General features: G+C 42.8%; 2 protein-coding genes across 19 annotated transcripts in view; one reads left to right on the top strand and one right to left on the bottom strand.

The window, feature by feature from the left end:
- The window catches only part of NECAB1 (N-terminal EF-hand calcium binding protein 1), a 54987-nt gene extending 39746 nt beyond the window's left edge, over positions 1 to 15241 (bottom strand). For 6 of the 18 annotated variants that reach the window (XM_025147097.3, XM_046920374.1, XM_025147098.3 and 3 more), the window contains exons 1-3: positions 15125 to 15241; positions 11953 to 11977; positions 2003 to 2111 (exon numbers count right to left, since the gene is read on the bottom strand). In XM_025147097.3, coding sequence (XP_025002865.1) covers positions 2003 to 2111; positions 11953 to 11977; positions 15125 to 15166 — 176 coding nt within the window. In that variant the 5' untranslated portion in view covers positions 15167 to 15241. Of the gene's footprint in view, positions 1 to 656; positions 826 to 2002; positions 2112 to 4145; positions 4273 to 11398; positions 11437 to 11952; positions 11978 to 15124 lie in introns of all 18 variants that reach the window. The other 12 variants (XM_040678292.2, XM_040678371.2, XM_040678355.2 and 9 more) reach the window with 7 other exon arrangements.
- Positions 15242 to 15351: 110 nt separating this feature from the next.
- Positions 15352 to 21689, top strand: part of LOC112531880 (transmembrane protein 64) — a 44363-nt gene continuing 38025 nt past the window's right edge. The window contains exons 1-3 of the mRNA XM_046937879.1: positions 15352 to 15517; positions 20328 to 20548; positions 20924 to 21053. The gene's annotated coding sequence lies outside the window, so the exon portion shown is untranslated. The remainder of the gene's footprint in view (positions 15518 to 20327; positions 20549 to 20923; positions 21054 to 21689) is intronic.

Genomic DNA, 21689 nt, shown 5'->3' with positions numbered 1-21689 from the left:
GCCTGGAAGATGTTTAAGAAAGATCAAAAACCAAGATATGTATTTCCTAGCATACACTTGTGCAATATTGATCAGATTTTAGACTTGAATTGATTTCTTTCCTTTCTTCACACTTTCTGGAGAAGAGAAAGTGACTCAACAATTGCAGATAGACTGAAGGGAGGAGAATTTGTAAGGAGAGAGTATGTATTTCATTAGACTAATAATGCTGGAAAAAAAAATGGACAAGTTTCTAAGCACATAAGGGCACAGAAGAGCCACACAAATGGCCAACAACATGCCTGGTCTTTTACATGACTGAAGAGCAATGGGTTTAAGTTTGCATTGGGGGCTGATGACAAAACAACAGCATGGGAGCTCTGGGTTTGCAGGGAAGGAGCATCTGAAGCTGAGGACAAAGAAAACAAGGAAGCATGCAGTGCTGTGGCACTGACATCTGAAGGAGAAAAAAATGTAGGAGGGTCACTCCTCCTATTTTGTTTCCTTGTAGAAAGATAAACCCAGAGACACAGTAGAGTTTGAATGAGGTAAGATCCTGTTATACTATTATATTGTCTTCATTTTTTGTTATAGCAAGCATAGGAAGCTGGGCCATTATAGCATCTTCATACACATTGTCCCACTGTAGGCAGCTAAGGAAGGCAGTACTGACTTACTGCGTGCTCACTGCTTGTAAGGGGGACCACAGCCCACGCCATGACAGTTGCCTGATGTCTTCACAACCCCTCAGCAAAAGAAATAAGCAACCTCCTTTACTACGGTGTTGTGGTTTAAGCCAGTGGGTGGCTGAGCAAGATACGATCATTTGCTTGCTCCCCCTATTTCCTAATGGGAGTGGGGAGAGAAACAGGAAAAAAAAGCAGAATTTGTGGGTTGAGATAAAACTATTTACTAAGAAGGAGAAAATGAAAAGGTGAATAGTTATCATAAATAATGATATATATATGAATGTGTATAACAAATGATGCACAAGCTATTGCTCATCACCCCCCGAACCATGCCCTGCTCACTCTCTGAGCAACGGAAGAGAGCGAGGTGAACTCTCACTCTCTTCAGAACTCCTTCTGCATGATGTCGTATGGTATGGAATACCCCTTTGTCCAGTTTAAGTCAGCTGTCCTAATTCTGTTCCTTCCCAGCTCGTTGGGCCCTTCACTGAGAATTGCCTCGGCACTGTACAACACTGCATAGCTGCAACTATAAATATCGGTGTGTTATCAGCATTGTTTTTCTCCAAGATCCAATATACAGCATCATACCAGACACTCTAAAGAAAACAATTCCATCCCAGCTGAAAATAAGACACACAGTCCAGTTTAAAAACCACTAGCTTAATAATACCCTCTTGATTAGCAGTAACTGGGAGATCTGTAGTGAATAATTGCAGATGGACAGGAAGTAAATAAAACAGAAATTCACTCTCTTCTTCAATCACTGTACATAAGGAAAAAATCAGCTTAATAGAGAATGTAGTGGCCTGTTTTAGTCTGCTGAAAGCAATAAGCAAGGTTGGCAATCTGTGGTCTTGCTTAGCCCAGCCATAATGAGGACATCAAAACTGCCCAAGTGATGACATCAGCACAGTTCCCACACAAGCACCATTTAGGATGCCTTTTTCTGCCCTTTGTTATTCATGAGTACTTTGGTTACTTTTTTCCCAGCTCAACATCTGGCCAAGTACTCATCTCAGGTAATGAATCAGTGGAGAGGGGTAAAAAATGGAGAAACTGATATTTAATCCTGAAGGAGGCCAAAGCCTCACTTTCTTATTAACATGAGAGGGAAACATAGCAGACTTGTTCTCCCAGTTACACACATCAGAACATACAGGTATTTCTAAAGAGCTTAGAAACTGTGCAGCTGAACAGCTTAGAGCAGAATGACAGTCTAGCTTTCCTAAAGAAGCCTTCTCCTTAGACCTGCTTTCTGAAGTCACCCTGATAGCTTTTTCCATTCTCAGGTGCAGGGAGTAGCACTCTGAGTGTAAGAAGGGGACACTTACTCTGTATTGTGTGTATCGATCGTGTGAAAAAGTTCATGCAGTTCTTCTCCACTCAGAACTCCATCAGCAAAGTAAGCTTTGAATTCATCAAAGGACAGTTTTCCATCATCTGAAAAAAGAAAATAAGAAGAAAGTGTCTGTTTCATTTATGGCTTTGCTCATTTAGTCCATGAAACAAAGGAGAAAGCTATTAAAGAAAAGAAACACACCAACTAGCTCTTCAAAGTAAATGTAGAAACTTTATATTCAAGATATGTAAATAATATGATGTTAAATGCATCAGCTGTTGTACAAGAATTCTCAGTTTGACTGACAGCTCTGTTAATCTTCCTCCTTCTCATCTTTCAAAAAAGATAGTTTGGATTTGTAAATCTCTACTGCCAAACACATCAAGACAATCTTCTTGTCTTTGCCTTGATCCCATTCACTGTGTCTTCTCCCTATCTTGCCCCACACTTCCTCCTGCTTGGTCCATGTCCATGTCCTCACCTCGGCATGGAATATCAGTGGCCTCTGGGGGCAGAGAATCCTCAGGAAACTACGAAACCAATAATGTCTTGAAGGAACATGTAGGTTCAATGAAGATTTCTCCAGCTATCTATAGTTATCGATTTATTTTCCTTTTCTTCAGCTCCCTGCTCCTTAAAAGGGAGAATGAAATTCAAGTGCACAATTCAGTAGCAGTAGGGTTTCCTGTGTGGCTAGCAATGTTAATCAATACACTGCACTGGTTTTCAGCATTTTGATTTTCTTTTTCTTCAAAAGATACATATTTCACAAAAAAACAAAAACCAAACCAAAACAAAAAAAACCCTCCAAGCTTGGTACAGAACTAACAAAGTAAACAAGAAATGTTTGACTTTTATGGAGTAAGAACCCAGCTCCATGTCCTCTTCCAATAGAAAGAATTTCAATTCATCTTCTTGGTCAGTATAGAAAATAATAAGCTTTATTTGACAGCACGTGACTAGTCTGAATATTACACCTAAAGTAGGCAGTGAGAAAACTATTTTGAACGTGCATCAGAGGTCAGTCAAATTTTAAGGCAGAATTCAAATTGATCATGTAATATGTAGTGGAGCCCAACTATGAAAAATTTGACTTTATATTGTCTAAGTACCTACTATTGCCATTTGTTTGAAACAAAAACAATCGTAACCATGTGGATCTCAATCACCACCAATATGATCTTATCAGTTCTGATCACTGATACATCTCCATGTAGTTAGGAGGTGTCTTCAAGACTAATGAAACCCAGAGGAAGGGGAAATCTCATATGATAAAATTTAGAAGGACAGTAATAGCATGTACACTGATTGAAGAGGAAAGAGTCCTTGTTACAACCTCCACTACATCATTTAGCAGGTCATTTTCTTGATTTCACTTTAATAATAGCAAGCCTTTGACTACATGAGGCAAAATCACTGAGCTGAGATGTATTAAGAAGTGGTTAGTAGTTAGTTTTCAGGATGTTAGCACTCTAGATTGAGGCTCTGCCCTCCTTTTGCCAGATCAAACTGTGCACAACCCTGACTAATTTCTAAATGGTATTCTAATGAATACTACACTATTTCGCTGAAGTAGGGACTGTATTTCTACTTCACTTTCCTTACGTGTCTAAAAAATCCTACTGATTGTTCTAAGCTGCAGATACTTTTTAATAAACAGATTTTGCTATTCTTTTAATTAATATAATCAGAAACTGATAATGCGTTAGTTTGAATAGCTTGTCCCACCCATAGGCTGGCCATGGCTGCATTGACTGAAGCAGCAGACTCAGGCAATCATTTGTTCTGGTAAGTAAGACTCTTGGATGCAGGGATCATTGGAGTCTACTAACTTGGCCTCTAATCAGACAGCACAATTTTTTTTTTTCTTGAGAATATGACTCAAGTCTGAGGAGAGGGAATCAATTAAAGGAAAAACTGAAATGGACTGAAGTCCAGCATAGCATATCACTCATAGGCCACAAAACAACTGTAAAGCAAAAGGCTAAGATGCCCTTAACACCCAACAAGTTTACAATATTGCAGCCTAATTTTACAGCAGTGAAGCATCCCTTATAAAGGCAGAATCCGAATCCTGTAACTACAAGTTATACAAGAATCCTGCAATGACTGTGCAGTAGAATGTGTCAGCTCACCTGAAGAGCAGGGCTGGGAAGTATTTTCACTCTCTTATTGTCTCTTATTTCATAATTTCTTTGATTCGTATATATGACTTCAGATGTATTATCTTCAAGAGGATTCAAAACTGAACAAACTGAATGTCTGTTTCAACAAAAACATTTTGAAAGGTTCCACTTGAAAAGACAGACTGTAGCTGGCAATAATCATCATTATGATTAAAATAAAAAGGCAAGATCTATAAGAGAACTAAATCAAGATGGCACAAGTATGCTGAAGTGGTGAAGATAGGCAACTTCCTTTGACAGAACTGCCATGATTACCTAATTGAGAATCTAAATACATCCGCCATTTGGCACTAGTTGCAGAGTACAAATACCAACAAGCTGCTTTTCACAGCTATGCTTTCTTTGGCTTATGCAGACAAAATTGATCATTTAACCAAATTGCTTCTGTAACTTTAGCCTCTGCTGGGCAGGGGGATCTGTGTGAGTTATACACACACACAAGGAAGCGGTAATTTTTGGCAACTTTCCTGTATTCAGCATATGTGTTTACTCACAGAGCAGCCTGGCCGTGACACAAAACCTGAAACATCTGCCTATTTATCTTTGTTCTAGAGGATCACTGGCTTTACATCAATCCACAAAATCAATGAACTGCCAACTGCCAGATTGGGCACGTCAGCTGTTTGCTTTATATTTCATTATCCAACAGCAGAGATTGCCTTTTGCTTCATCGCTGTTTATTCTCAGTAACAGTTTGAAAAGCCAGTCTCTGATACATCACTAAGACTGTTGCTGGCAAAAGCTAAGGAGCTTTGAAGCTATCTGGTTACTTACAGGATTCATGCAGCTACATTTAATGAAAAAAACAAAAACAAAAAAAAAAAAAAACAAGAACTTGATTATTTGAGGCATTTCTCTAATTTGGTATAAGTGTAACTGTTTGCTAGTGTAACTGGCAGCCAGGATACACTTGTTCCTCTTGAGTACTCAGATGAATTTCAGGCCCAATCCCTAGCAAGTGTTACTTTTGCTGTTTAATCGAAGACTTCTGCCTAGCCAAGTGCTTTTCCAGCTTCCAGCATGAGCTTTATTTAAAAGGCTGCATCACGTATCCTCAGTCCTCCCTCCCTGGGGGCATGCTTTACTGCCCGCAGAGCTTCCAGATAAATACTGTCTGGTTTAGGAGCTCCAGAGCAGCAGAGCTGAACCGTCTGTTACAGATACTTCAGTCTTTGCCACTGGCAAAGTGACAGGGGATGGATGATTCACGGAAGACAAACTTTTCCGAAGGCACACATCCCTTGGAGAAACCAGACAAATCCCTCAGCCTTCAGCAGAGTTTGCCTTGGCAACATTATCTCACAGGAGCTGTTTTGCAAACCTTGCTTGCTCTTGCATATTTTTGAAGTTTCTTAAAATATATATATATGTGTGTGTATATATATATATATATATATTTCTCTAACTTCCTTGGAGTTCCTGACTGGCATTATAAACAATCAAATGTATCTCCCTATGTAGGTTCAAAAGTAATGTCCTCTATTTTATAATGCTGACCCATGATGTCAAGAGGCTGATGTTGGTGGTATGGCAGTAGAGGTTGAACCTTCCCGCCAATAGAATCATAGAACCACCAGGGTTGGAAAAGACCTCCAAGATCATCCAGTCCAACTGTCCACCTATCACCAATATTTCCCCACAAAACCATGTCTTTTAGTATAACATCTAAATGTTTCTTGAACACCTCCAGGGATGGTGACTCCATCACCTCCCTGGGCAGCCAAGAGACACTGTGAATTGTCTATGACTTCAAAGGGCAACAGTGCATCTGACAAAAGCAAGCCATGTGGGTACTCTTTCTGAGTTGAAAGATAACCTCAGTGAGCAAAATAAAATAATTTTACAAAAAAGAATGAAAGTCTTTCCAGTGTATTTGAAGTATCCATTCCCAAAGATGATGGCAAATGGTGAGTCTGCAGCCGACAGAGAAGGTTATGGTGATCAGGGGAGCAGTGTACCTTGCAGAGATGATGGCAAAAGCCTGAAGGCAACCAAACAGCTCCCACTATCACCTGTTTTTCACTTCTGGTTGGGACTGTGAGTCTTTCCCAGCAGAGACTGTGTTTGTTTGTACAGCATAGGCCTCCAGCAGCAAAAGTAACCTGCAGGCTTCTCAGAGGAGCTTCCAGCCAGTGTTTCCATAGCAGAAGCTGTATCAGATGGAGTTCATATAGCTTACTGCAATCAGAAGAGCTGAGGGAAAGAAAACCCCAAAGCACTGAAGCTGATCCCAGGATTCAACCTGCTGAGATGGAAATTTAAAAGCACAGACAATAGAACTGTGCCAGCCCAACCAGACTGCAAGTCCATATGTACTGGATGGATGAGATGCCAGAATCAGAGCACTTGAGTGCTAAAAGATATTGACATTTCTCAGCCATATACAGAGAGGAAACAGGAAAGGGGTGAAGCACAGAACCAGATGCAGAACCTTGAAAAAACTTAATTTGTTGCCATATGGCACAAAGGCTGGAATGAGAGTGAGGAAATGCTGGCAACATACTAAATTTCAGTGTTAGCAATATTCTAGGTTCCAGGCATAAGAGAATGCTCAAGAAAAAGTGCTAAATCTGAAGCTTTAAAGATTCTGTGCTTTCATTGACTCTGATCTGCATCGAGTGTTGATATAACCAGATGTAGTGATTTCGAGCCATATTAGGTAGATTCAATCAATAGGATCTACTGCAGGAAAGTCTAGCACGTGTAACTGAGTGGTTAAATAGGAAGAGGGCTGGAATCTAAGAGTAGGCACTTTTTTAAATAGAAATAGTAAAGTTTGGAATCTTAGAATCCACTGGAATAGAACTTACGGAATGTCATGATGGAATATGAAATATGAAAGAATATGAACAAGTGAAAATGTGAACAAATATAAATATGAAGTAATGTTGAATATCTGTTTATGATTACCTTTCATCTACTGATTATGCCAAACCCTGTTTGTTTTCACTGTGGTTTGACTATTTAAGCAGGTAGACAGTGATAAGGGGGAATGGCTTTAAACTAAAAGAGGGGAGATTTAGATTAGATGTCAGCGGGAAATTTTTCACTGAGAGAGTGGTGAGGTGCTGGCAGAGGCTGCCCAGAGAGGCAGTGAATGCCTCATCCCTAATGTGTTTAAGGCCAGGTTGCTTGGGAACCTGGGCAGCCTGAGCTGGTGGGTGGCAACCCTAATCTTGGCAGTGGGGTTGGACCCCCTCACGGACAATGGAATGCAGGACCCAGCCCCACAGCATCCGAGAGATTCAGGGAGGTGGGATGGGGAATCCTACCCCTGGCAGGGCCAGGGAACAGAAACAGAAGCTGGTGTGCATCTGCAATGGATCCAGGTGGTTGGAAAGTAAGCAGCAGTGTAGCGAGATTCCCAGGAGTCTGTGCTACGGGGGCTTAGTCTTACGAATCCATTTCATCAGTGCTGATAGAACAATTTGGGAGCTGAAATCTGCAATGCAGATGTTCAGAGAATTTCTGTGCTCTGACTGCAATTTAAGATGTATTTTCTGTAAAGTGATCCAATAGACATACAGCTTAGACAGGACAAGATGCTGTTGACTTCATGGTGCTGTTCTATACATCTGAATTCTACATTTAAAAATTATGTTATGTCCGTGCTCCGTATCATGGACATTAGTGGGTCCATGTTATTCAGTTATTCCTGAACGCATGCAGCCTAATGCTGGAGATGTCTGCTGTGCTCCTTACAGTCGGGGTTTTTCTGTTTGTTTTTGTTTTTTATTTATTTATTTTTTTTTCAGAAAGTCTCTGCTTCTATAGAAACTATTACCACCAGTGTTTTCAAATCTCTCTCTCTTAGGAGCTTTAGAGATGTTTGAGATACAGTTTGTACTCAGTGGTTTTTTTTTTTCGTAACAGTTGACTGGTATTTCCAAATCAATGACAGCATCTGCATACAAACCACCCTTTCAAACCAGTTGTATTAGAGCCGCCCGTTTTACTTTACTCCTGCTTGGGTTTGATCCCAAGGTTAAGGGGAACAAGACCATAATCAAGCACCAGTTCTTAACTTGCGAAACTCAATAGCAAGGCAAGCAAGCTGTTATGCTTGTGGCCATTTGTTTCCACCTCCACAGGGAATAGATCTGAAGCAGCCATGCTCCCCTCAAGAAAAATCTACAGAGATGATAAAGCAGAAAGACTCTGACAAAAGGGAGGAGCAGTTCGCTTCTCCCACAAGAGGACAGGAAGAGAAACGACATCTCCAACAACCTGGGCAAAAGGCACTGATCTCCAGTTCTCTTGTAGCACTCAGTCACTCTGGTCAGTAATGAAGCACCTTCCCTTAGTGTGGAAGCCCCTCCATCATCTGAAGGACTGCTATGTTTGCAAGATGAGGAGCTGTACCTTCAGTTGGTTACCTCCAGTTTGCATATCTTCTCCCCTGCTAGGCGGGGATGAGATTTTACTTTTTGTGAGGAATTGCATGGGTTTGATGTTGTTTTAAATAGCAAAAGCAATGAAATAAATGAAGAACTTTCAGTTGAGAATTTTCCAGATAACTTCTGTGTCAAATACTTTGAACGTAGGGAGTTTTGTAAAGTAAACCAACCAAAACTTCATTTTGGCATGCAAAACTGAAACCTCTCCTTTCCAGATAGGTCAGCGTGCAACATCTCACCTTTATGAAATTGCTTTTATTCCTCAGGATTTTCTGTTGCTTTTGTCAATATTATGAACCATATATTTCTTAGAAATGTGATATTCCTTTTCCATGCCAAGTTTCCTCTCTCAGAAAATCATATGATTCTTTCAGTTGCTGGAGAAGCGTTTATCTGATCCATACAGAGTGGAGCTGCTCAGTCATGAAACACAAACTACAGACAGAGTTTATAAAGCTGATAATCCTGTTGAAGTTGTAGATATTTCTAGAATTGGAATGGCAACAGAATGATGGCAGAGAAAGAAGCCACCACCACAAAATAAATAAAATCTGTATGCCTTCTTTTAAATGAGGGCAATGACTGTTTGATAAAGTAGTTTCTCATTTAAACCCATCTGTCATAAGTGACTGTCATATCTCTGAGTAACAGCAATTCAGTAGGATTTCTCAGCTCTGTAGCTCTTATTTTAAACAGTCCCTCCTTTGCTTAAGGCAAGCCTGAATTCACACAGACCCTAAGTTCAGAGTCAGAACACCTTCTCTTATCATAGTCTATTTTTCAGTTTGTTCCAACATTTTGACTGCACTGTTTTCTTGCTGTCAAACAAGCAACAAGTAGGGCTTTGCTTTGGGGGTACTGTAATCCCATACAACTAATATGGCAGCTCTGAGAGACTCCTCTTAAAAGTGTATGGGAGAACTTAACGGATAGTGTCATGGACAGCAACTCGGTATTTGTTACTGTAAGCCAACACTTGGTTTCCTGTAGCACAGAAAGGTGACTGGAAATGTGAATATCCTATTCATAAATGAAAGCTAATAATCTGTGTTGACAACAGTGCAAACATATTAGGTATGTCTTCAAATTTCCAGTAACATTTCAGAGCAGCTACTTAACATCATGGCCTTAAAACAAATCTGCTCCCTAATAATTTGGCACTAACCTATGCAGTGCTAGATTAGCAAAGCGGAAGTCCCACAGGCTACTGATGGTTGAGCAAACACAATTAAGCACATATGAAACCACTTCCAGTTTATAGACTTGAATTAATATAATTGGAGTGGTTGATCTCACCCACAATTCCTCCAATACTATGCTGTAAAGCATCCATGTATAGCTGTGAACTCCAGTGACCAAAGTCTCTAGGGCTCCTGTGGCTACTGGAACAAGCAAGTTTGTCACTGACTGTGTGAACTTTCCCCTGTTCTAATAGAAAAGTGTAAGTAATAAACTGGGGAGTAACTTGAAGGAGGAATGGAAGTTCTCCTCACCACCGAAGTGCTGTGGATCCAAGAGGACTGGGACAGAGAATAAGTTCAGATGTCAGGACACAGACTTGAAGCCCCAAGGGCTCTTTATGGCCACAGTGGCATTCAGCAGGAGTTGGCCATGGATGAGTGCTACAAGGCTGACTAGGAGAGGAAATAGAAAATCTTTCACTGAGTAATCATCTGGATAATGCTCAGTCACATTCAGGTCTCTGGAGGGATGTCAACTGCTGCTCTGTACCATGCACTCAGTCTTGTACCAATCTTCAGGGCAAACATAAGCATCTTCCTAAAAGCCACAAGCAGGTCTGCTGGGGATGCAGCAGTTGGTGTGAAGCTAAGCTGGAAAGGCACTGCTGGTGAAGGTCCTCCTACACCCCTTTCCTAGCATCCCACACATCCCATACATCCCACACATTGGGATTCAGTTTGCACCATCACTGCACTTGAGAGTCATTGGTGAGCTGAGGGAGATAGCAAAAAATCACTACAAAAAAAAAAAAACTTACATTGGCTGGTTTTGTGTCCCTGAGCTCTCTGAATGAGACTGCTGTAGTTTAGTGGGAAATACCAATTACTGCACACAAGCTGGGGCAGAAACACACTGCCAGAGGTGGGCTGGGGGTGGGAGTGTCCTCCCAGCAACAGCTAATGGCTACCCAATGTGCCCAGCTACACCATCACACTGTACAGTAGCCTCTTTAGTGCCCAATAGGTCTTCCTTGAAAGCTCTCCTTACCAATGTTCTCAATGACAGTCATTGTGCCTTCACTTACCAGAGTGAGCTTTATCAAAACTGCACAATATCTGTTTTCTGAGGACAGACTGGGAGTAACCTGCCAAGGGTAGGCCTGTCTGAGCTGTGGGTCTGGCACTGTTCAGTGCTGCAGGAGAATGCCAAAGTTTAGCCTGAGCTTTTGCAAGAAGCTTCATTTCCCTTCTTATACTTTAGCATTACAGTGATAAATAATTGGGAGCCTGTATTTTCTTCCTGTCTTGTAAGATCTAGCTCTGATACCTAATAATGTGTGATACCATAAGTACTATTATGTTAATTGTAGCCTGAGTTTGTAGCTTGAGAAGTATTCAATCTCACACTGTGGCAGTGGCGTCATTTTTCCAATAGGAAAGTGGCACAAAATGACAATGTGATTTGACCAAAATTGGACAATAGTTCAGGCATGAGTTAAAGACAGGTCCAAGACAACAAATACGTATACCAGCCAAAACTCCTGTGATGAACCTTGTGGCCTTTATGGCAAGGCCTTTCCCCTGCTACAGCCAAAAGGGGAGTATTCAGTGTGTGAAGACTTACATGGTCCAACTTCCTGTATTTAAACAGGGGAACAACACCTGTGGAAAGCAGATCTGCCTTTAGCACCAGTGGAAAAATTTCAATTAATAATATAATAAAAACCTCACTTTTGTGTTATAAATGCACAAGTTGAATTCAAAGTTTTATTCTGCCTACTGACACACAGAACAAATATATAAACACAAATGGAGGGAATGCAAATTTGATTGCTGGAAATAGCCCATAGTGGTTTTAAAAAGCAATAAGATGAAGCTAGAACCAAATAGATCAAAACTTCTTGGGAACAGAATGTCACTATGAAAACACCCACATACACCCAAAGTGCAAATCAAACACGCAAGCTAAATTGTGAAAGCAAAAGATCTGTTCTTAAGGAATCCATCGGGAGAATCAGTGCACAACAATACACATTGCACAGAACCTGCAGAAAACATAAAATGACATGAGAGATGGCTGGTTTTCATATCAGGATGTTTAAAGCAGGATGTTTAAAGGCTGTATTGGTGATGAGTATTTTTTCCAAAGGGAGGAGGGAAACAGGTGACTGGTCTTACCATTCTTGTCTGCTCTTCTCAGTATCTAAATGAAAAGAGAGAGAAAGGAATTACTTTTTTGATATGGGTTCAGGGCACATAAGGCTGTATTTAAAGGGCATTCACAGTCGAAGTGCTATACCACATTCCAGAACGCTGTATTAAACTGAAAAGCCTTCAGTGTATCTCCACTCTTCTCTTACAATATTGCTTTCTTTAACTTCTCCTGTGCCGCGTGCACATAAAACCAAACCCCTAAGAACCAGCTCTATTTACTAGTTTACATATAGCTTACAAGGATCGTGTCCAGGCACAAAACCTGATCCCACAAAACTACTGTGCTTATGGACTTGGGCATGGGAGAAGCTGTATAGAGAAGCAGAGCAAGCGCAGTAGGCAGCTGGGGTATGCTCTGAGCATCTGAGGTGCAGAGAAAGACTCAGGGTCTGGGTGTGCGGAGGGAGAAGCCAGGAGAGGAGCTGGGTGGCACAAAGGGATCAGACTGAGGTTGGCAGGCAGTGGTGTCAGCTGTGTGGGAGCGAATCTCAGGATTCCTCTGTTGGTAGGAAACAGAGGTGGGAGAAAGGCCTCCTCATGCAAAGGCTGAGGAAGGACCCCAGTGGGTGCCCCCAGTGAAGACCAGTGGAATCCAAGCTGGGGTCTCAGTGCAGGTGCCACCAGCATAGCCCACTCCTCAGATCAGCATTTTTTGATAGGTCCCTGTTCTCTGGGTGAGGTGGTTTTGCCAATTAGCTGCCAACGGCAGGAGTACGCTCTGCTTGTAGTGCTGCAACTAAATGAAAAACCTGAGGGTTCGGGTGTCACATTCTGCTGGATCATCCTCATCACTGAATTCTGTAAGATGGCGTCAGGGTAGAAATGGCAAAACAGTGACCAACAACCAGGATTTCATTTATGGCCTCTGAGCTGAACTTTGCTCTGGGTTCAGTTTACATCATGTGCAGTATGAGGTAGACTTATCAGGATGACACCTTCCCTCCTGTATTTCCAGATAAATTGGTTTTCTGTATGAGGATTGGACTGTTTGGGGTTTGAAAGTTTTTACTCTAAACTGGAAATTTCCTCCTCGTGCTAACAGAAACCTTTTGGCCAAGAGCAGAGCAAAAAAAAAAGAGCATTCAAAGAATTTTTGGAACAAAATACAGTATTTTTCCATGGTTCCTAATGGGTAATATAAAGTCTTGGATTCCTGGCAGCTTGAAGTGGATTTCTGGGAGACTGTTGTTGGTATTTCTCCCATCTCATTGCCAAGCACTCTTGTTTCCTTTCTTGTCACCTGGAGGAAAAGTTGGCATGCATGTCAGTGCATCTACCAGCCAGGACGGCATAGAATCATGGAATCATTAATGTTGGAAAAGACGCCTGAGGTCATCTAGTTCAACTTCCCACCTACCACCAATACTGCCCTCTGAGCCATCATACTCCATAGCTAGCAACTGTATGTAAGCAGAGATGGCAAAGAAAGTCACAGAGCTGAGCAGTTTTGCAGGTTTTTTTCAGCTGGAAATTGAGAGATTTGTGAAGTCCGAAGACAGTGGAGAAAAACAGCACTGTGAGATCTAAAGCGATGAACTGGGCTTTGTTCTGCCCAACTACAGGCAATTCAAGAGAACAGTGAATGCCCACCAGCAGATGCATGTCAAAGGTGCTAGCAGTGCTGAAATCCTGGTGCTCGCCTTGTAGGTTCATCACTAACAGATTAAAAATGGCTGTTGCCACAAGCAGCAACGCCCCATGCAGAGCCTCTTGTGGGGTACAGCTACAGCAGGGATGCAGCTCACACCTTGGGCAAGGCATCTACTTCACCAAGAGCGCTGGTTGCTCCATCTTGGCTTATGGATGTGTAGGGTTGGAGGCTTCAATTGACTAGAGGTGCCCCAAAGATATGGGTCAAAGGTGGCAAAAAAAAATCTGCATGAAAGTACTTTTTAATGAAAATAACACTACCGCTGCCCTACAGAAATGTTAAAATAGTTTGGATGTATGGTAGGCATTTTGACACAAAAGAGGGGAGGAGGTTGCACTAGAAATCAAAACTGTTGTATTTTCATTATGCACTCGAATGGAAACAGTAAGTCAACAAAGAGATTTAAAGGAGTTCTTATGAAGCCTAGAGAAATTATTAGATGAGCAGACATGGTTTTGATTTTGCTTGAAATAATGTGGGCAACAGCCTGGGGAAGTTAATCATAGAATCTTTTGAGTTGGAAGGGAACCTTAAAGGTCATCTAGTCCAACTCTCCTGCAATGAACCGGGACATCTACAGCTAATGTGGTCATATTGGATAAAACATCTAGATAGAGGATCCTGAAAACAAGCTTTAATACACGTCCTTTCCAGCACTGTGGATTAACTCAGATATAAGAGTCGGTCTGAAGTAGATCACAGTTGGTGGTAGTGTTTGAATGGTATGAAGGTACGCAGATACGCAGGTATGAAGATTTTGAAGTCTCATGAAATACAGACGATATGAGAGATTTTGGGGATGGAGTTTGCCTTTTATGCAGGGCTTGCCTTGGACCAAAAGAACACTCTGTGCCAGGCAAGCTTAGACAATAAGTATTGCACCTGCATCTTGAGGGGCTGAGCTGGTGGTCCAGCACTGCACCTGGAGGAGCAGGACAGGCATGTGCTGGGCTGCTCCCTCACCAGGCTTCCCCCTACAGGGCTGGGGTCCCAGTGCTGCTTAGCACCCCAAACCCATCAGGCTCTAGCAGGACACATTGGGAAAAACTCCACACTTCCGCAAGGTGAGATACTCTATAGTGGAAAGCCCAGAAGAAAATAAAGTAAAAAGCCAAGCAATGCAGCTTGAAAAACGATGGCTTTTTTTTTTTTTACCCAGTGCCTCTCTGAACCTCCCCTAATTGCTAACCTGCTCTCCTGATACAGGCACGCTGTTGGCAGCAAACTCGCTCTCCAACACAGGAGGAAGGAGAGGGGGAAGAGAAAAAGGGAAAAGGCAAACGGAAAGGGAAAAGAGAAAAGGGAAAGACCCACAGCCTTGCCCCGTTTCATCCCCTTCCACCCAGGAGAGGAAATAACAGCCCTGCAAAAATAAATAAATAAATAAAAAGGGGGAAAAGAAAACAGCAATAAACAAGCACAACCCCATCCCCAAATGCTTGCGAATGATGCAGGAGTGTCCCGGCAAGGCTGCCGCCTACTCACATCGCGGAAGATGCGCAGCCCCGCGCCCAGCTCCGCCGCCATCCGCCCGCCTCAACCGCCGCCACCGCCTGCAGCGGTGCCGGGACCGCGGAAGGGAACCCGCCGCCCCCCGTCCCCTCCCGGCCCCGGGGCTGGACGCTTTGCCGGGAGGCCGGGCCGCAAGCTCCGCCCGCCGGGGGCTGGGTCCTCTGTGCGTCTGTTAGTGCCGAGAGTGAGCTCCCTCCAGTGGGCTGGGCAAATCGTTAGAGAGAAAAAGAAGTGCCCCGAAAGCGGCTGGAGGAGAGGTCGAGGGACGCGGTAGCCCCTGTGTTAGAAGATGGCACTCTGACGTTTCTCTCTGGGTCAGCGTTGGAGGTTGAGCCTCCTTTGAAGTCTTGGCAGTGTGGATAGGTGGTGAGGACCAAGCATATTTTTACTTCTCCATTACGGACGTAATGATAATCTGAGTTCTGTAAAAGCACGTGTGCTTGGAAAATAGGGTCCTATGTCTGAGAGCGCTGTCCAAACGCTCCCTGAACTCCGGCACTCGGGGCCGTGCCCTCTGCTCTGGGCAGCCCATTCCATGCCCACCGCCCTCTGGTGCAGAACCTGTCCCTAACCCCCACCCGCCCCTCCCCTGACACAGCTCCATGCCGTTCCCTCGGGCCCTGTCGCTGTCACACAGAGCAGAGCTCCGCGCTGCCCCTCCGCTCCCTGTGAGGAGCTGCAGCCGCCGTCAGGCCTCCCCTCAGCTCCTCTGCTCTGGGCCGCACAGCCCGAGGGGCCTCAGCTGCTCCTCATACAGTTTGCCCAACACACTCTTCACCATCTTTGTAGCCTTCCTTTGGATGCTCTCTAATAGCTTGGTGTCCTTCTGCTATTGTAGCACCCAAAGCTGCACCCAGTGTTCGAGGTGAGGCTGCACAGCCTCTGATATATCAAGATCTCTTTGCAAGACCTTCCTGCTCTCAAGGGAGTCAACATTTCCTCCCAGTTTAGTGACTTTCACAAACTTGTTATGCCTTCAAGTTCTACATCTGAGCCATTAAAAAGAGCTGGCCCTAAAATGGAGGCCTATAGAATCCCACCAGTGACCGGAGTTATAAAGATTTATAATACGTTCACTCCTGACAGGAGTACTTCTGGTGTCTGACTGAGCCTCTTGGCCCAGCTGATGCCCTTTCTCTCCTGCTCTTGCTGGCAGATGACATGCAGTTATCTACTACACGTCACAGTCATGGTATGATAATGTCATAACTGATGTTAGAATGAAGTTTTTACTTTGAAACACCTTCCTGTGTTAAAAGCCTCTGACACAGTATGGCATGTTCTGTGTGGATGTTCTTGCATCTTGCTTTCTAAAGGCGTCTTGAAAGAGATGGAAAATCATCACAGGCTATTTTTGCTTTTTAATAATGCTGAGAGGCTTCCATTTCATCTCCTGCTTGTGACAGAAGTATGGATTGCTGTTTCTTTCCAGACAGAGAAAGAAGTCCAACGGTTGTCTCAAGAGCCAGGACAATGAATGGAGATATGGAGAAGCTTCTCTAGATTGCATATGGGCTTGTTTTTGTTAAGCGTTATAACAACAGCAGTAATAATAACGATGCATATTTCACTTGAATTACTGTCTTGAAATGAAAACACCTTTTTCTGAACAACTAAGACCTTTCCTCTTTGATTAGCCTTAACAGGAATACTTTACATCCATCTAGAGAAATCCTTCTTAGAAATAGTGAGGAATATTAATGGCAAAAATATACATTCACAGAAATAAAGCAAACAAACCATACAGGAATACAAGGAAGTCATATTTCCACCATTAAAAAAAATATTATTTGCAAACCACCTTTGCATGATACAGAAGTGTGGGAGAACTATAAAAGTAATGAACATTGTCAGAGACCATTTAGTTATAAGGTTTAAATGAGCAAATCAATTTGTGAGGGGAGTAGCTGCATAACTTTCTGATGAGACCTTTTTATACCACTAAACATTTTTTTAGAATCCCTGAGTTTTAACAGCACAAGGAGGATGAAAGCTCTGAATTTCACTGAGCAGTGTATTCAGTGATTCCTCTCTCTGAACAAAAGGCAGGGGGGAGGCTAAGGGGAGGAGGGCAATGGGGATAAAGCCATATGAGGACGTGGGAGTGCGGTTACGTGCAGTGTGATAACCTCCTGAAATCCCTGTGGGAGGTTAGCAGAAGCCAGCATTCACTGATCTAGTCACTTCAGCAGCCACAAAGCCATGTGGCTCATAATCTATTAAAAAATAGAGCTATCTGGAATGAGTATGAGAATAAAGCATAAAACTGCCTGCGCTTTTTCTTGCCGTGTGTCACATCATTAGGACTAGAGGGAATGGCTTCAAGCTGCACCAGGGAAGTTCAGGCTGGACGTTAGGAAATACTACTACTCTGAAAGGGTGGTCAGGCACTGGAATGGGCTGCCCAGGGAGGTGGAGGAGTCACCGACCCTGGAGGTGTTCAAGGAACGTTTGGACGTTGTGTTGAGGGACGTGGTTTAACGAGAACTATTGGTGATGGGTGGATGGTTGGACTGGGTGATCCTGTGGGTCTTTTCCAGCGTTGGTGATTCTATGATTCTATGATCATTAAACTTGCATTTAGGGACCTGCTTACTGTACCAATGTCTTCACTCATGTGAAATGAAAGGAAATGACCAGCCAGTACGTAATGATTTTGCCTTTTCATCTGAGAGAAACAAACATAAGAAAAACAGGCAGCAACAGCTGCCCTGTGCTTAACTGTGTAGTGGGCTGTGCAACAGAAGCCCTCAGCAATGGGATAAATGGAACAGCTTTCTTTATACAGAGGAAATGTAAGTGTTCTGGCTCTCTAATACAGTTACTAAGTCACTTTATGATGTTTAGCCATGTGTTTTGCCTCTAAATGTCAGGAAAATGCTCATGTCAAAGTAGAACTTTTCCAATCAAAGACAAGCTTGCATGCTACGGTAGCCCACGGGTCTGTAATGAAAATTACCCTTTGGCAGAGGAAATATATCTGCTTTATGGTCCTTTTTTGACTGCAGGAGTGGGATGGTAGCTACAAAAAGAGTTGAACTAGCATAATATGATGTCTTTCTGTAGCTCTCAGAACATGGTGTTTTGTCGCGGTTTGAACATCTGGCCTAATGCCCTACAGGCAAGCCTAAAATCCCCCATGGCAGGCCTCCTTTTCCTCTGGTCCCATATCCACTGTTTGATAGAAGAGAAGCCAAAACGCTCTCCAACAGGAATCCATCATAGACAACTAGGATGCAGAATGATTTATTTTTCCAAGCAGTTCTGTGTATTGGACTGACTCACCGGTCAGTAGGAAACGTGAGACCTCTCCTGGGATCTAAGGCAGACTTCAGAGCAGCAGCTATGAACCTCAGTCTCTCTTTATTGCCCCCTCCTTTCCATCTGTAGGAGATACACAAGACTGGTGGGGTGGAAAAGTGTAATGATAACAATAGTAAAACTGGTATAGTTCTGAGTCAGTAATGCACAGCAGTGCACTCAGAGTGCCCAGAGTAAACTAGATAGGCATCATTGTACAAGGCATAGTGCTTGTTCCTTGCAAGAAGTACAACTTTTCTTAATTTTCACACACTTCTACATACAGACAGACAGTGTTTTTAGGACAGTGTTTTAGGGATGTGTGAAATACATAAGATGCTTGATGTTAATTAATATACCAGAGGGAGTCCTCTATGCACGCTCTGTTTACAGCCAGTCCTGCAGGAGCATTTTAGAAGCAAACAGTGCAGTAAAATGACTTTAATGGGGCACCCAGCAGAGACTATGGCTCATGTTGAGAAAAAGCCTGCTGTGTGGCTGGATGCCTAAGTCAGATATTTACTTTAAAGATCTAAGAAAAGGAAACAAAGCGGAATATCAAAACATGACAGAACCAGAAGCATAACAGTGCAACAGCACAGTAAAAGAGAAGATCTTTCCTTCTTTGTACTTGGAACATTCTTAGAAAAAAAAAAAAAAAAGGTAGAAGGAAATGGCTGTTGTCAGTCTGAAGCTAAATATTTAAATGTTGAGCCCAAGCACAAAGAGGTCCAGTTCACAGTACTCAGATATAAGCAGTGCTCCTGAGCAGACCCTAAGCCTCAGCTCCTTTCTCCTTCATAAGGGAGATCAAATGGCTAGGTGTATTACAAAGCTTTAATCTGCAACTATTTGTAAAACCTGGGTGGACAGTTCACTGAAGAAGGCAGGGGGAGGGAGAAGAAGAAAAGAAGCCATTGACTGCAGAATAATTTTAGGAGGCTGGATAATTTATTCAAATGCCTGAAGGTCTTTAGGGTGTGTAAATAACTACAGTTTCATGCCTATGTATCCTCCCACCAATGTTCTCACACGAGTAATGTGTATTGAATGAAAAAGTGAGAACAAAAGAGGAATACTTCCTTTGGAGATTGCAGTGGTTGCAGCCCTGTCAGACTGGAGTGCTCTCCTGTGAATGGCATGCCCAGCTCACCCTTGTATGTCCAGCAAGTCCAAGCTTAGGCTAAAGCAAATAGACTTGTATTGTTACCACATGTAGTGGTAAGGAAGAGGTTTAACACAGAAGATGTCCTGCAGAAAAGGTTTATTATGTGGTACGGCAATCTGGAACAATGTCTAAGACCTATGACACCAAGTCACACTCTGTGCTTTTCCCCTGATACTGGGTGAGTTCTGGATTCACTTCTTTACGACTGCTTATGCTGGAAATGTCAAAGGCAGGTTACCTTCAGCACAACTTATTTTTCAGGAGTTGCGTGTGATGTGAATCACCCTGGGGTGAGCTGGAACAGAGAGAGGGCTCTTCTGGGTGTGTTTTTGGACCATCACTGTGTTGGCACGCAGTTGGTGTGCTCTGAGATTACCATGAGGTAATGATGAGATTACCGTGTGAGACAAGCAAATGACTGGCTTGCTTCTGGACTTCTCTGTGAGCTAAATTATAGTTTGGGATTTGGGGAAGTGTTGGTGCTTAACTTTTGCCTTTGGTGCTCAAATCTTTTGCTAGGTGCAGGTCATTGTCCCTCAAAGGCAGCAGGGTTTTAATTGTATGGCAAAGTCATAGGTCTGAAAAGAGTTTCTCAAATTCATTTCTGTATCTAGATTTGAGAAAATAGAACATATTTTTTTTAGAAATACTGTATTATCACAGTGAGTGGTGTTGTGAAATGAAGAATTTTCTATCTACTTTCCCCAGGCTGTTGTTGCTTCAGAGATCCGCATCTCCCATAAAGGAGTACCTCATGTGAAGATGTCAGCTCTTTTCCTTGCTTTTAAGTCTAAGCCCCTTTGGCAGTTGATGAAATTCTGCTCTCAGAAACAGTCACCTGGCTTCTTCCAACTCAGCGGTTCCATCCTTACAGCCATGCCTGGAGCTCAACGCCTGCTGGCAGAGCCCTCTCCTCTCAGCCTCCACAGGTGATGCTCACAGCCGCATATCATATCTGCTGGTACTGCTTACCTGAAGGAAACCCAAGGGCATTTCAGTGTGTTTGTGATCATACTATTACAGTTGTAGCTCACACTCTGTTTTGCTTTCAGAGGAGTTTCTTCAGGGACTGAATTCTTGCTGGAAAAGTACATACAGAGCCATCTTATTTCAAAATAAATGTCTATAATCCATATAGTAATAACGCGTTCAGTTGCTACCCAACTGTTGGCGTGTTCCATTCTAGGCTAATGCAACAGAACACACAAAAAAGAAGGGAGTAATTTGGATATGAATGCAACTAATAGATGTCTATCTGAAGAAAATGTTTCTCATCTTTCTTCTCCTGTTTTCTCTGCATCAAGGTCAGCACGATAGCACTGTCTCTCTATGCTTAGGGAGAGGCCTGTCCCGTACATCCCGTGCCCCCGCAAGACGCCTACTACAACACTGGATAAATTTCTATTCAGATGCAACTCAGGATTACAGTTCAAGGTAATTTCTAGTAATGAAAGTCAGTGTTCACCTGCTTGTCATATTGTGTTTCTTTAGAGAAATTCTACTTAAATTATTCCTAGAGAAGTTCTACTTAAAGGTGGGATTTGAGACTGACAATAGCAGTAAATGATCTGCAGAAACACTTCCCACTAATTCTGTATTTATCACAGAGACAGGACCATGAAGGGTGGTTCAGTGCCACTGTGCTAGCCTAACACCATGACAACTAGGTTAAATTCCTGGCCATACAGCGGACTTTCTGTGAGATCCTAGACCAGTAGCTTAGTAGCACTGGTGTACCTAGGAGCCCCCACATGGAGAAATTACCCTGTCCCATCATCTGGGTCATTAATGAAGATATTAAACAGTACTGGCCTCAATACTAGCCCTTGAGTACCCCACCAGTGGCTGGCCTCCAGCTGGCCTGGACCAGTCTACCTGGGGTGAGGATGCTCAAGGGGGATCTCATCAGTGCATATGATTACGCAGATAGAGGGAGAGAGGAAAACAGAATTCTAAGATATATGATCTCAAAATGTGCTCCCTCTCTGTGTTACTAGCAGGGAACTGTAAACAAGACTTAAGGATATCCATTCTCTAAAAAGGCCAAAATACACAAATCTTACCATCAAA

Source organism: Gallus gallus, chromosome 2 (genome assembly GCF_016699485.2).
Source record: "Gallus gallus isolate bGalGal1 chromosome 2, bGalGal1.mat.broiler.GRCg7b, whole genome shotgun sequence".
In the NCBI taxonomy this organism is placed as follows: Eukaryota; Metazoa; Chordata; class Aves; order Galliformes; family Phasianidae; genus Gallus; species Gallus gallus.
This window is presented reverse-complemented; position numbering and strand designations above follow the sequence as displayed.